Source organism: Parasteatoda tepidariorum, chromosome 2 (assembly GCF_043381705.1).
Source record: "Parasteatoda tepidariorum isolate YZ-2023 chromosome 2, CAS_Ptep_4.0, whole genome shotgun sequence".
NCBI classification, from domain to species: domain Eukaryota; kingdom Metazoa; phylum Arthropoda; class Arachnida; order Araneae; family Theridiidae; genus Parasteatoda; species Parasteatoda tepidariorum.
Window position 1 is genome coordinate 31,274,758 of NC_092205.1, and position 15,408 is coordinate 31,290,165.

The 15,408-nt window shown below is 26.7% G+C and overlaps 1 protein-coding gene across 1 annotated transcript; it reads right to left on the bottom strand.

The window, feature by feature from the left end:
- Positions 1-1,579: 1,579 nt before the first annotated feature.
- On the bottom strand, positions 1,580-14,743 carry LOC107444827 (L-xylulose reductase). The gene is made up of 7 exons (XM_016059059.4): positions 14,345-14,743; positions 12,483-12,580; positions 10,621-10,778; positions 8,812-8,854; positions 5,514-5,678; positions 3,647-3,767; positions 1,580-1,761 (listed from the first exon to the last, which is right to left on the bottom strand). Exons 1-7 carry the CDS (start codon positions 14,394-14,396, stop codon positions 1,655-1,657), a joined length of 744 nt encoding a protein of 247 aa, XP_015914545.1. The 5' UTR covers positions 14,397-14,743; the 3' UTR covers positions 1,580-1,654.
- Positions 14,744-15,408: the final 665 nt, after the last annotated feature.

A 15,408-nucleotide genomic window follows, 5' to 3' on the forward strand; every position in this document is an offset into this window, starting at 1 on the left:
GATACCTCAGACTACCAAATACATGGTAATTTTTACCATATTCTGATAGTTTTGACCATATTTTTTTAGTATTAAAAATGTGGGACAACTATATTTTATATGCTGTAAATTATTTTACTTATTATTATATTTTTATTGCTTCATAACACACACAAAAATCAGCAGTATTTGAAATATACAGGTTTTCGTTCATTTTCGAGTATATATTCCGCCATTGATTTGAAGTCATCTTGTGATTGTAAGTACGAAGATTTTTAGAATCACTAATTTAAATCACTATTAATTTTTTACATATATCTTCATAGTTACATTTTTGTTATTTTATAAATGAAAACATGGCTAACAGAACTATAATATTCCCCCTTTTTAATTAGAGTGGTGTATATTTAGAGCTATACAGATTTTCATCCATTTTAGAGTTTATGTTCTACCATTGATTTAGTATGCCATCTAGTGGTTCGTAAGTAAGACGATGCACAGTGGGCCAAAATTATTTCGTGGCCAAAATTATTATTTCTATAAAATTTGTTTCAAATTTTGGTTTTTTTTATGTGCAGGTAAATTGAACTCATAGTTGAAATTTTGAAATACACTAAAAATTCCAAAAAAACGAACGAAATGGCGGCTGAAATATGGCGAGAAAAAAATAATAATATAGTACGTTTAAATAATTAAATATAGCAATGAAATAATAATAATTTTCGTATTTTTATATTAAAAATGAAAAGCAAATTATATTTCCGGAGTAATATTACAGAATAACGCGAATTAATTAGAAAATAACGCGAAAAAATGAAAAAAACATAATTTTTGTTTTTCGGTATATTTAGTCCACCTTTGCAATATGGGCAAAATAGGGCAGGTTTTTTCGAAAGAAGAAACATCAAAGAAGACGACAAAAAAAGTTTAGCTAATTACTTCGTGGAACTTTTTGGAACTAAGTTTCGAAAGTGATTCAAACATTGTAAAATGTCAAATGATAAGATATAAACTATAAGTCTGTCAAGAGTATTAACTAATCCAACAAATTGAAAAATTGTACTATAATTTCAGACTAATTACTCTGATTAAAATTCAACAGTAAGGTGAAATTTCTATATATATTTCTGAAATATAAATTTAAAAGTTACATTTTAAAAAAAATTAACATATTTTTCACTACATTGTACTCTCGTTGGCCCAAAAAGTAAATTATAATGTTTGGATAGATACTTAATTTGGGCGATATTAAAACTGCCTGGACATATTTTAGTTGAAAATTTATTTTGACTTTTGGCCAAAGATCATGGTCTTCTGGACCACTGTGCGATGTGAAGAATTACTGATTTAGGTGGTAGTAAAGGTGCTGCAAATCTTAATAATTTAGATTGATTGCAAAACATTCTACTTTTAGATATCCTCTGATATATTACTTAATAGAACTGATCGTAATTAATTTATGAATAAAAAACTAATAACAAAGTAATTAAAATATAAGTTCATTTAGTGCATATATCTCAAATGATTCAAATACATTCCCTTGATGTTCTTATTTTTTTAAAAATTATTTTGAAATAACTGATTCCTTGACACTTAGCAGTGATACATACAGATAAGATATTTATTACTTTTCATGCATGTTTTATATAAACTAATACAAATATTTACATATTTTTCAGTAATATACTGTAAACCCGCCATCGATTGGCATTACTATTCCGGTAACCATAGCAGCTTTGTCGCTTAAGAGAAACAGAATTGGACGCACAACATCATCGACTTCTAAATACAAAAATAAAACAAATCAGCCATTAATTCAGCACGTAATAATAAAATGATTTTAAAATACTAGTTTTTACATATTATAACTAATAAATTTTTATATTAGAATAAAAAATTGATCATTCTAAGTTTCATTGTAAGTTTAAATTATGTCTAAGTATTCGTAAATATTTTATAACACTTTTATACTAAAACAGTATACATATAAATAAAGTAGCTACACAAGTATTTGGAGACTCATTATATCATAAAAAGATGCAAATTATCTCTCATAAAAAGCTATGTGTCTTCTTAATGTTTTCTTGTATTCTCATTAGTTTAAAAATCACATGATGTAATAAATAATAAACAGAGAAGTTCCAGGTAATTTTAGTTCTCATAAGTATTAAATTATTTAAAGTTTTAATTTTATAACTCTGTTTACATGTAAATTACTTATGCCTTATTTAACGATATTTATTATATCTTCTTAATAAAATTCATATTTTTGTAAAATTCCTTCAGCTAAGTTTTCAAATAAGATAGTCTTCAGTAAATATTATATTTTAAGAAAATTTCTTTTCCAGTATAATTTTTCTTTTGTAATTATTCTTGTCATTTAATGTTATAAAACATGCACATTTAGAGAAAAACTCTCATTATTGATGAATTAGTAATTCGTGAGTTGCTGTTATTTTTGACAATCATTTCGGCATGATATTCCACGGTTTTTGATATGAAAACCTCGTTACGATTTGACGTGGTTGACGTGAACTCACAAATGGTGAACAATAAATGCTGACTGAACAATAAATGCTGACTCTGTGCCCTCTTAATGCATTTTAGGAAGTCTTAAAAAATTTCTCCTCTAATTTCAAAACCATTTCCTCCAACTGACGGGACGGTACAGGGGTTAAAATTCCTGTTTTATATGCAAGTTAACCGAGCTAAATTTTAATGATGGAAAAATTCATTCGCTGATAATTTTTTAAATTTTTTTCCTAATCAGTTGCATTAATTAATCTGTAGCATCCATCGAAATTCTTACACGCGGACAACAAAAGGTAAAATTGATTATTACTAAATTCTAAGGTTAAGTGTACCGTGAAAGAACTAGTTAAGTGAAAGTAAACTCTTAAATAACTTATCAATGTGTTCGAAATGTCACGTATTGTAAATTATTTCAATGCAAATAAAAGTTAAATAAAGCTGCATTGAGGAGTTTTAACTAAACCTGAAGAATGATTTACATTGGCAGCACATTAGATTGTAATAATGATTTTTAAAAACCAATTCACTGTAAAAAAAAAAAAATTCCGGATCAAATTACGGTAAAATGGACCGACTCTCAAGTTGCCGGTACTTTTTATCGTAAAATCTATTTTTACTGGAACATGTCACGGAACAAAAAATCTGATATACAGTATTTTTTCCAATAATAATTACCGCAAATCACTGAATTACTTTAATTTAATACAAATTACTAAAAAATGAATTTTATGAATAATGCACCCAAAGAGTTGGTGCTTAATAACATAATTTGATTCGGAGTTTTTTACAGTGCATTTGCAATTTTAAAAATGTTGATCGTACTCATTATTACTGAAGATTATAAGAATTAATGTTGGAATCAGGGACTTGGTAAGTTAATAAATTGCATTTCATGACAATGGTATGATTAAGACTTTGCTATTAATTTTAACACGAATAATATTTTTTTCGCTTAATGATTAATAAAACTCAAAAGTAGTGAAATTTTCTCCGTTTTGGTTGAAACAGTTTACCAGCAAATTCTCCGAGCAAATATTTTGTCAAACTGAAGAAATTAGTATCCATCTTTATTTTTACTATCTTTATTTTAGTTATTTAAAATTTAACTAAGTGATTAATAAATATACATACGCACCGCAAAATCGTCCCAAAGGAGTTCTTGTCAAATATTTAGATCCTCTAGCATTACCAGGCTCAAAAGCCCATGTTGTCACTCTCGTTCGAGTTATAGCTGGATTCACGGAGTTAACCCTAATCTAAAGAACAGATATAAAACAGAATATATCTAACAATCTGTATATTGGTAATTTAATACAATATAAAATTTTAGAGTTTAATGTACAGAATTTTAAACTTGATGACAGATTTTCTTGATTTATGGTATTTTCAAATACATGTTGCGGAACATTGAGAAAATGTTTTTTGTTTTTAAAGCCACTTCCTTCTTTTATTAAGTCCCCCACTCCCTTTTTATAATAGTTTAACTAACAATCAGTCACAGAATTTTTACTAAAAGTAAATATTTGTAGTCTAATAAGCTTGGACTATTCATTTATAAAAATAAATAAAACTAGAATTCAAGCTTATTTTACTAACAGATCACAATGCAAACAAATTCTAAGATAGCAAAATGAATACATGGACAAAAAACATTTAGGAAAAATTACCGTCCTGCATAGTAATGACATTTCCTGCAAAAACACCATAATTTTGTTAATGGAATCTAATTATATGGTACTTAAGCCATTCATTTGGTAACTTTTTTGTTCATATGGTAATGGTTTACCAGAACGTTGCCGAAATAATAATTTTCTTATTACTACACATATAGTAAAAAATACTAAGTTGAAAATTAAATTAAGTCAAGTAAATATATTTTAGTATATATTCTAAGGATTCATGATAAAATTTTCAAATTTTATCACAGATTATAAAACCCTATTTTATTGTTAATTTTACTAAATTCTTTACCACAGTGCTTCAGTAAAAATTTCCGCACTTTTTGGTGTTCCCATAAAGACAGAAACACGGTGATTTTTACCATATTCTGACAATTTTTAAAAAATTTTTTCTTCCAGAGTACATATTCTAATTTATCAAAGCAAAAGTATAAAAGAAGAAAAATTAAAATTAAACAGTTAATAATGCAGATTAGCGTTCTTTAATATGACTTTAAAATTTACCCGAGTTACAACTGTTTGTTGATTTTAAAGTGACGTTAATTTTTGGAAACAATATCAATATTGAATAACATGCGAAAAACAATTTTTCAAATTTTAAGTACAGATAACCTCTTAAATGAAATATTTTAATGTAATATCCATTCATTAATACTTTATTTTAGTATTCTTACATTCATTCCATGAACTATTCATCAGCATTTCCTTTATAACAGAACATTAAACAATTTTATATCACCCAATTACAAATTTCTTTACCCTTGGAAGCAGAATTAAAAAAAAAAAATTATACTTTTTTCCCCGTTAACTTAGGTCAAAATAAGGGGAAAATATCATATTTGGCATTTTAACAATTAATGGTCATGAAATGCAGCATCAAACACTGGTGTTTCTCTTTCCTTTAAAGGTAAAATCTTCCAAGCAATAATTTTTCAAATTTGTATTAGTTAGGAGTTATTTAGATCAAAGAGAAGCAGTTATTCCTCATTGAAGTTTCTTTAATTTATGAAATCAGTAATTGATAAATTTTTAAAAATAAATAAGAAAAAAAAATTTAAACTACTTTCTTTTGAATTTTGTATTTGGATATTTTTAGTAACTATCAGACTGTTTTTTAACAATTAAAAAATAACAAAATGTATTTTCGCTTGTAAATGGAGTGCAGAAAAAAATACATGAAAGGGATTTTTAAAAAATATGATTAAAAAATGGCTCAATGGTATGGCGTCAAATGGTTAAAAAATAAAAAAATATTTTCAAAATCGTGAGTTTCATTGTGAATAAACGTGGAAATTTTGATATGGGAATTGAAAAAGAACATACATTATGAGGACCATATTCCACAGCCATGCTCCTGGTCAGTTGATCTACTGCCCCCTTAGTAGCTGAATACACTCCACGACACGGACAACCTCCCAGTCCTAAGACGCTAGACACATTTACGATTGCACCACCCTCACCTCTTTCCTTCATGCCTTTTGCTACTATCTGCAAAATCGCCAAATATTAGCTTTCATCAAAAAAAAATATAGAGGAAGCGTATGTAAGAATATAAGAAACATAAAAAAGTAAGAAAATTGTTCAAAACATATTTAATTCAAGAATTTGGAAGATTCAGTTCAATGGTTAAAATCTTGAATGGAAAGTAAAACTAGCCTTTTGACAAGGTCTCCAAGTTAGTCTTTAGGTTATTAAATTATGACACCGCTATTACAGAGTATATTTGAATGAATATTTCGACAAAAACTATGAAAGAAACATAAAATTCAAAAAAAATTATGCAATTTACATAAATGAAAGTTCAAAAATGAAAAGCGTTTTTAGCGGCTTACGATAAATTTTCTAACCGTGTGTTAATATGCAATTAATTCTCATGGTGCACATTATCTCTATTCTGAAATTCGTAATAACTGTTCTGAATCGCTATGTTCCTATTAGTACACTGGCTTTGATTGTATAAGTGTTTAAACTTGAAACTAACTAGAGTTTTTATAGATATGGGGAAAACACGAGAGTTGATAAACCCCTTCCTTTTCCCATTTAAATATATTCATTTTACTTAGTTGATGGTTGCCAAATTGCAGTATGGTATCAAGCAGAACCATTTTTTTTTCTGTTTTCGTGTCATTTGTTCTGCATTGTTCTGCAATCTGTCATTTTCAAGTGAAAAAGAAGAAGAAAAAACTTGTGATGCCACTTTCATAGAGAACAGCATTTCTTATTGCAATAAAAAAGTTGAATTCTTCAGATACTTTGATATACTGAAAGTCAGTACAATATGCACTAGAAAGTCAGTACAGTAGAGTCCCTATTATCCATATAATTGGGTGGAAAAGACAACGCGGATAAAAAAAATCTCGGATAATGAAAAAAAATCAAAATATAAATTGGAAATACAAAAAAAACCTTAAAATATATTCATATGTGGGTATGTACTTTAAACATACAACAGAAATATTTGTTCTACGTCTAAATGACTGAAACAACGAATAGCAAAGAAAAAAATATAGTACACACACACTTCATAAAAATATTCTGTTACAATAAAAAATAATAAACATACAATAAGCAAATAATTAAAAGTAATAAACCGCTCGTATTTGATTCTTGCTTTGAAAATACCTGTTTTTAATCCGAAAATGCACTTTCGATATCTTCGTTGTAATTGCGACGTCTTTGGAACTCGCTGATATTTGTCACCGCGTTTAACAGCTCGGGGATAATCGGGATTTCACTGAATATACAAGTATATTGTTCAATTTTATTCTCTATTTTAAAGTACTTGTTATTGTTATATTATTTTTAGTAATATTATTGTTAATATTATTAAAATCACAGTGATTATCTATGAAATATTTATTATTAATAGTACTAGGTGGTTTTGGTTTCATCAAGAAAGCATTAATGTACAACTTTTATCGACTTTTTTTTATCATCAACAGGAGTTAAACAAAAGAGCAGATATTATTTCAATGCAAACACTTTCGCGAGACAATGCAAACAATTTTAGAGTTTAAATTTGTTAAGTGTTAAAATTTGACATTGATAACTCCGAGCACATGATAAAATATATTAAAATCATGGCAATGATTTGAAACAAAAGTTTAATTCATAGGTAGGTAAATGCAAATATGTTTCTAAAACCATACTAGCCTGAGGATATTAAAAAATTAAAAGTATTTTTTAAATAAAAATAAAAAAATTCATTTTTCGGATCGTTATAAAAAAATTATATCCCCCTCCCAAAGTGTTGCCACGAATTTTAGCAACATACCATGCTTTTATTTAATAGATTTAGTAGAAATAGAGAAGCTTTACAAGCTTGGTAAAAAAACTTGAATGGAGAACAACTGATTTCGAAACAAAACTTTGAACAGAAACTTTTTTTAAAAAAATTAACTATTTAGTTTTAGATGATTTCAGCTTTTAGATGATTTCAGTTTAGAAAACATATGTTTTCGGTTTTCAGCTAGAGGGTTTCAGCGCTTTACTCATAGCCTTTGAAATTGTTAAGTGTAATCTTATACTTAGTGTCTAATTTCTCAGAATGACATAGGTCTCAACATATTTTTTTTTTTAAATTGAAACTTTTATTAAAAAATCTGTACACCCTTTAGGGAAAATTAGATTCATCGCTCCGATTGAATGATATTTCAGATTTCACTTTTGAGAAAGAAATCGAAAAGGTACAAAAAATTAAAATATACATTTCTTAAAAAAATAAAATAATGGTTTCATAAAATATTAAGAAAAAAAGTAAAAAATAAACGAAACAGTGAATAACATTCATAGCAGGATAGTTCAGTATACTGATACAAGCTAATTTTATGACATAATTTCGGCTCAGATATTTTATTTTTCATCAGTAAACAAATTTTTAAATTTTCTTTAGCCACAATAATTACTAAATTATTAGTCATATTTCTTCAGATATTAAAATAATAAATTACAAGAAGAACAACTCTGTTACTTCTATATGATTAGGTAGTAGTATATTTAAAGTATATATTAGCAATATTAAGAAAGCAAAATGCTGTATAAAATAAAGTGTTATATTAAGAAGATACTGAATATAAATGAAAAAATTTGAAACGGAAAATGCAAACTTTTGCCAATAAAATACTTCCGAATAAAATATACACAAATACCAACAATATACCTAGAATAGTGCCTCTTACATTCATAACATGATATTTGCTATCTTATCATGATCTATTTTATCATTATATCTTTCTACTGTTTTGGTATTTAATTGTTTGATTTGCTTTGAAAAATAAATATGTATTTAAATAAATCTTTCTCCAAAACTTTATGGATATCTAACTTCAGCATCGAAGTTTCAAAAGTTTTGATAATCTAGAAAGATATTCATAGATTTAAACTGGTCAAGAGTGTCAACGTTTTTTTTGTTTGTTTTACTTTCTTCCATCAAGTAGAATATAGGCGACTTACCTAAGAGAGGATAATATTATGATGACAGTTGAATCTCAAATCGACTATCTTACGTCAGTTTTTATGAGTGTTTAGCTACAAATGATTTTTTTGTTCTGAAATATTTTATATTTCATTTTAATATTGTGCGTTTCTAAAATATTTGAAAAGCAAAATAATTTATACTTACCTGTGAAATAGCTATTATTGATTTGACGTTGGTATCAAACATTCTGAAACAGTTAAAAATGATAATAAAAATGATATAAATAAAGGTAGAACAGAAGGAACTAATTTTAGACTCAATGGAAAAATAATATTATTTAACAAAATTAGCGATGAAGTTGTTCAGGAAGAACGATTAATAACTTGATTGTTTGTTGTACTTGATTGTTTGTTGTTTTAATGAAATTAAAACGCGATTAAAACCTCTTTGAGTTATTAAATTTAAGACGGTGAAATACCTCAATTTGTTAGTTTTCGTTGTATAAGTGTGATTTTTAAATTAGAGGAAGAAAAAGCAAAATTGGAGATTTAAGCAAGGATTTAAAAGAAAAAAGAATTTAATATAACATTTTCAATTATATTTTTGACTAACTGATATTTATTAACCTAAATAACAGACATTTATTAAGCTAAACTAAATATTTATTTCATGTAATATAAATGCCAAGCTTTTTCTCATCAAAATCAGATCAATTTAATTTAGAAATATAGGGGCAAAATGTATTTTAAATTATTTAAAGAAATGCATACGAATTTTAAATCATACTAATTTATTTTAAGAAATGCATATGAATTTTAAATAATTTCGAATGCTGAAAAAAGTCATTATTTTTAAAATTTTGTCTTCTACTTTGAGTGTTACTTTTTCTTATACATCATACATTTTGAACTAAGAAATTTAGACATGTATTAAAATGCATCATGAAGGAAAAAAGGAATTGATAGTAATTTAATAAATAATTTATATTTAAATAAATTTATATCAAAATTTAAATAAAGAGTCATAAATTAAAATTTAACGGCATTTCTGTCACAAATAGTAGAAATAAACAAAGAATTCTCAAATTAAATTTTGTTTTTACCAATTTCTTTAAATATAATTGTGAAGTTAAAAATATGAGGATCTATTTTTTGAAAAAAACATCATAGGAATTTTTTTTAAACAGATGTTACTTTACGTTATAAAGCGTCAAAATTTTTTTTTACCCCTAATATAACCAATTTCAAAAGTCGAAAGTCAATATTATCTATAAGAGATTGCTTGAATTTAGTATAGTTTTTTACTCAAAGAGAATAGAAGAAAAATGATTCCACGGTCGAATTTTTGTGATGGTTTTCAAATTTCTGGATTTGTACTTTAAAACGTATCTTAATTTTAAATTATAATTTATACTTCCAGATGCAAAGAGACGTTCGCAAAACTTTGTCAGATTTTAACTCTGTTTCTAAAACTGACCTTACATGCGAAGACAGCTGAATTTACGAGTAGTTTTTGGGGTATCTTTCTTGTCTGCCAACTTTAAGAAGAAACGTATTCGATAAACGTGTACCTTGTTCTGTACAAATTAAATAATATTTAAAGTTTTTAAAACTCTAGTTAAAAACAATTTTATTATTAAAAATAATTTATTCCTCATAGAAATTAGAAATATAAAAACATAGAATTATTGTTTTATTCTTAATATGGAACATAAAAAAAGCATTACATATCATTTAAAACAAATCGTCTTGAACACGTCAAAATTCAATATATTTTTGTTTTAAAGTCAATAAATAAAAACTTAGTAATTAAAAAAAAGTGAAAAATCTATTGCAATAGAATTTCTATGAATAAGAATTTAATGTTCAGAGAAACCAATAAGTAGTTACAGAAACTGTTCTGAAAAGTCCATTGCAACTTTAAGGTTACAAGAATAAATCAACATGTAGAAAAATATGATCACGATAAGACATAGGGAAAGAAGTCGTAAACGGAATCTTTTTTCTAAATTACTTATTTATTCCTTCTTCGTCAAAATCCTCCAATTCTATTAAGTCTCCAGTAATGCCTGCATTATTAACCAACAAATGAATTGGACCAATATTTTCTAATACATTTTTCACTTTAGCCCATTCGCTGACATCCAAAAGTAACGTCTGGATCTTTGGACTCTGCACATAAGAGAAAAAAATATGCTGTAAATGATTTACTTTACGGTATCTAATTTTGTTTCTAAAAATAATTACTAGAAATAACCATGTGAGCTAGTAATGCTAGACGGAACTTTGAACTAAAATAATTTTTTTAATAAGCTATTTAAAATTAATTCATACAGGTTACTTCGTAATGACTGTCCTTTATATCTACGCTTAGAATCTTCGTCAAAATCAGGTAAAAAAGATATATCGAAATTTTATCTTTAATGTAAGAGAACATAATAATATACATGAAATTTAAGGAACGAATAACTATACTAAAGCAAGCGGGGTAGAAGACTTTTAAACCTGTTCCATTGCCGGAAGAAGCATAGAGTAGTTAATATGAAATAATTAGAAGTGCCTTGCAGTTAAAAACATGTAATTTTTAGAAACATCAGTTTCCTCCTGCAAGCAAACTGATTTTGTGACTAGTGATGCGACTTTTTTTATTGCAAAATTGTTTCTTCCTCAGTTAAATATTAATTTGCGACTCCTAATGTGCATAGTAATTTGAATTAGTTTCTGATAAAATTTTAGAACCGTACATCGAAAGGTAATTACTGAATGCCCTTAAATATTTTTCAGATTTTTTTAAAATTATAAATAAAAGATAGATAGTGCGTTTATTATAAGATACGTTTGTTATAAAATTGTAAAAAACATGAAATATTTTTTCAATTGGAATTAAAATAAGATATTCTTTAAATTTAAATCTTTTAAAAATGTGTAATTATAAAGGTATTTTTAGCTATCTTAAATAATTTCAATATTTATTACTTCAGAAAATATGTATTATAATTTATCAATTGTGTCTAACCAACGTTGAATATTAAACCGATCTAGCTGAAATCTAAAAGAATTTTTTTAGGTTAATTCATTTATTTGATTGACGTCAAATTTCTCCACCTCTAACTCATAATTAATCATTAGAAAGAAAGGTTTTCAAAAATAGTAAATGTGCAAAAAGCACTTTCAAATTCTCATATTATTCCGTAACATCTCAGGTTACGAAATCTTAGGTAAACGTTACGATACGTTACAAAATCTTATCTTAGTCTAACAATCAGTTCATGCATTGCATAGGATAAAAATAATTGTTTGTAATTTTTAATTCGTGGCCAAAAGGATTAACAAACATGACTAAACAGTAAATAGTGATAAAAAATCTGAATGCAACATTTTATAATTTCACAGTTGGAAATGGTACAATCAAGCATCTAAAAATGCCGGAAATGATGAATTAGCGGATATTCAGAATTCGAGTAATTAGTGATAGGATGATTTCGAGAGTTCCGATCTTAATTTTAAGAAAAAATATATGAAATTACATCATCATTCTGTTAAAAAATGGATCGAAATTTTCTTAACATTTTCACCATTTTTAGTGCAACCGTTTCCTGAGAAACAATTCAAGCAAAAATTTTCTTAAAATGAAAAATTACTATATTCAATTGTTAGTGATTTCACAAGTTGGCTCTTTAGTTTGCCACTTAGCTTGTTATTTCATGTTATTGACTTCTCGTAGGAGGTAATAACTTTTTTATATTATATATATGATGAAAGAGGTCAGTATGGGGCAAAATGTATAATCAGAATTTATATTACATGACCAATTACCGAGTTTTAATTTAACTGCGTGAGTGGATTTTGTTTTAAGTAACCAAAAAAATCACTTACTAACGAAGTCAATTCATCTAAATCTGACTGTGTCCTACTCACGGCTACTAAATCAGCGCCACACTCGACGAGCTTCAGAACTATTCCTCTTCCGATGCCTTTAAAATGAAAGTGAAAATCAAAACTTTAATTTCTCGCATTTTGACCTTCTTATACTTTAAAAAAAGTGAGACATTACAGACGAATTCGCATAAATTGATATACTGCTTTACTTTAACCTTGATATAACAAAACCCGGAATTTAATGAGAAATTGAAAATATTTGGTCGATTAAGTCAATTAGAGCAAATCTTTAGCGAGCAATACTTTGTAATCGGGGAAAAAGAAAATGTAGACGACTTCTCAAACTTTAAAATGAATAGATAAGAGTTTGAAAGCTTTATGTCTGTAGACGTTTATGTAAACTGCTGCTGAAGATATTGTATTGAAAATTCAATGAAGCAAATGAAAAAAGAATAATAAAATTGGTTATGATAACGACCGATGTGTAGATACGGAAGATGATAACGATTGACCATCCCAATGCAGAGATGCCAACTGCTCCGGACACGCCAAAATAATTAAAAAAACGGTAATTAACCACAAAATAAATATGCAAACATTTGACTATTTTTGCTTGTTTTTTTAAAGGCATAGCATGTCATTAATGCTACAAAGCGGTGAATTATATAAGCCTACGAATTATTTAGAAATAGTGGTGAATAAAAATCTACTAAATTTTATTTATTAAACCAAGAATCACAATTGATAAACTACCACTTTAAAATAAATATTTGCTGTCCGAAGCAAGTTGGCATCACTGCCAATGTACTCAATGGCTCTTTGAATGCACAGAAAAATTTCAAACTTTTTCAAAAGAGGGGTGAAAATGGCCTGGCTATGAATGACACTTCAAAGAGATAATGAGGCACTTAAAAGCAAATTACCTCATTGCGCCCCCTTTTGTATTAACATAAAATAAAAGTAAATAAAATATTATATTATAACAATTTAGGAAGTACATGATTTTTTTCTGAATTTTTCATATACCCGCTTTTTACAAGAACTCGATCTCGATTATTATCATGAAATATCGCGATCAAGATATTTTGACTCTTAAATGAATGAATTTTATTTTTAAGAAGTAAAATATAACATCAACAAAAAATGTGTATCGTCAATAGCGAAAATACAAAAACAAAATATTTTTTTTTAATTTTCAAAAAAAGGAATTGATGTATTTTTGTATTATCATGAGCAACCACTCTTTGTGTTCTGCAAGTCTAATCTATATTATTTCAAACATTATTTTTTATTATTCTTTTTCAAACTTAATTTACTTTTCTATAAATATTCTTAGTTCGTAACACACTCGGAAATGATATTGTACTTGATTGAACTAAATGAAAACTCATAATTGTACAAAAATGAAGATAATAATAAAATATAATTATTTTATCCTTTTTATAATACTTAAATAAAGTAATTTTTAAAGTGATCATCCTATTTTGTTACTATTTTATGATACAACTTTTGCAATGTATAGTAGTTTTTGAAGTCTAAATTCTGCATAAAGTATGTCCTGAACAATAGAAAAAAGAATTTATAAATTTTAATATATTTATTATCTTAAATATTTGATTAAAACATAAATGTATTCAAAAAATTATTCAAATATGAATTATTTCATAAATGTTTTTTATTTGATATATTTTTTTCAAATTTTTATAAGATAATATCTATAAAGAAAAGCATGAAAAATTTTTTTTGCAATATTCATTTAAATTCCAGAAATTATTACTTTATACTTTCAAACACAATTCAAGATTCTTTTTCGTAAATTTCAGTTATTACTTCTTAAATAAAAATAATCGGACTCATACCTTTACCCGCACCGGTTACAAGAGCTCTTTTTCCATTAAATCTTATCTCCATGATTTCTTCAATCGCATTGAACTTTTCTTTTAATATATTTTTTCACTTCCTCAGTCATTCACATTTGAGTTTCCTCTTTCAACATTTAAGATGCTATCGCTTATTTCATTTTTTTACTTATTGCGATAAGACGATTCTCCTTGATAACAAAATTTACGTGTTTTTGTTTATTTTTAATCAGCACATTTATTTTCCTTCAATTGAAAGAATTTTACGAAACTTTAAAGCAGATGAAAACAAACTTTTTACGAAAAATGACTAACGCTTAACCCATCAGAAAAATTACATTTCGAATTTAGCTCATCTTGCTCGAACGGTTCGTCGTAGAAAGTTCTAATGTCTTCAGTGACCTTTCAGTGAGCTATCGATATGCCAAATTTTATCGCTTTTGGTCTGGTTGTTTAGGAGTTTATAAAGGACACTCTCAGAGACAGACATTCATTTTTATCTACACATATAGATTATTACTGTAAACAAACTTACTTACTCTGATGTAAAAAAATCCTGTAAAAGCGTGAAACACTATTTATTTAATACTTGACTGATACGAAAATTGAGCTTGATTTAAAATGACTTAACCGCTGGCATTACTTTCACGTTGATACTAAGGAAGTTTAAAAGCAGAATTATATATTGTTTTACTATATTCCGAATTAACTATCTACAGTATTGAGTTTGACCAAAGACTTTAGTACGCTAGTGCATAAGTATCGTTTATGTATTTTAGCATGATTGGTGGTATTTGCTTGTAGTACTGAAATTCCAATGTCTGATGTCTAATTTAGATTTAAAAACGAAAATTAAACCGAACACAAGGTAATTCATAAAATCTGTACCCTTAATATATAAGATTCTACAATCTTATGAAGAAAGAAGATAAAATAGTAAATTAAGGGTTACAAATTAAATTGAATCGACAAAAAAAAAACATCTTTCAAAATCTAAAAAATAATCATTCAAAACATGTTTAAGTGTTGGTTGAAATTTAAAGGTGTTTCTAGTATCCATGTTT

Excerpts from the sequence above, each read along its gene's own strand:
- LOC107444827 (XM_016059059.4), bottom strand. The coding sequence starts at position 14,396 with ATGGAGATAAGATTTAATGGAAAAAGAGCTCTTGTAACCGGTGCGGGT. Across the intron at positions 8,855-10,620 it reads GACGAAGAAGGAATAAATAA|AATGTTTGATACCAACGTCA; the intron begins GTAATTTAGAAA and ends TAACTGTTTCAG. Across the intron at positions 5,679-8,811 it reads CAATAATAGCTATTTCACAG|ATAGTAGCAAAAGGCATGAA; the intron begins GTAAGTATAAAT and ends GCGATTTTGCAG.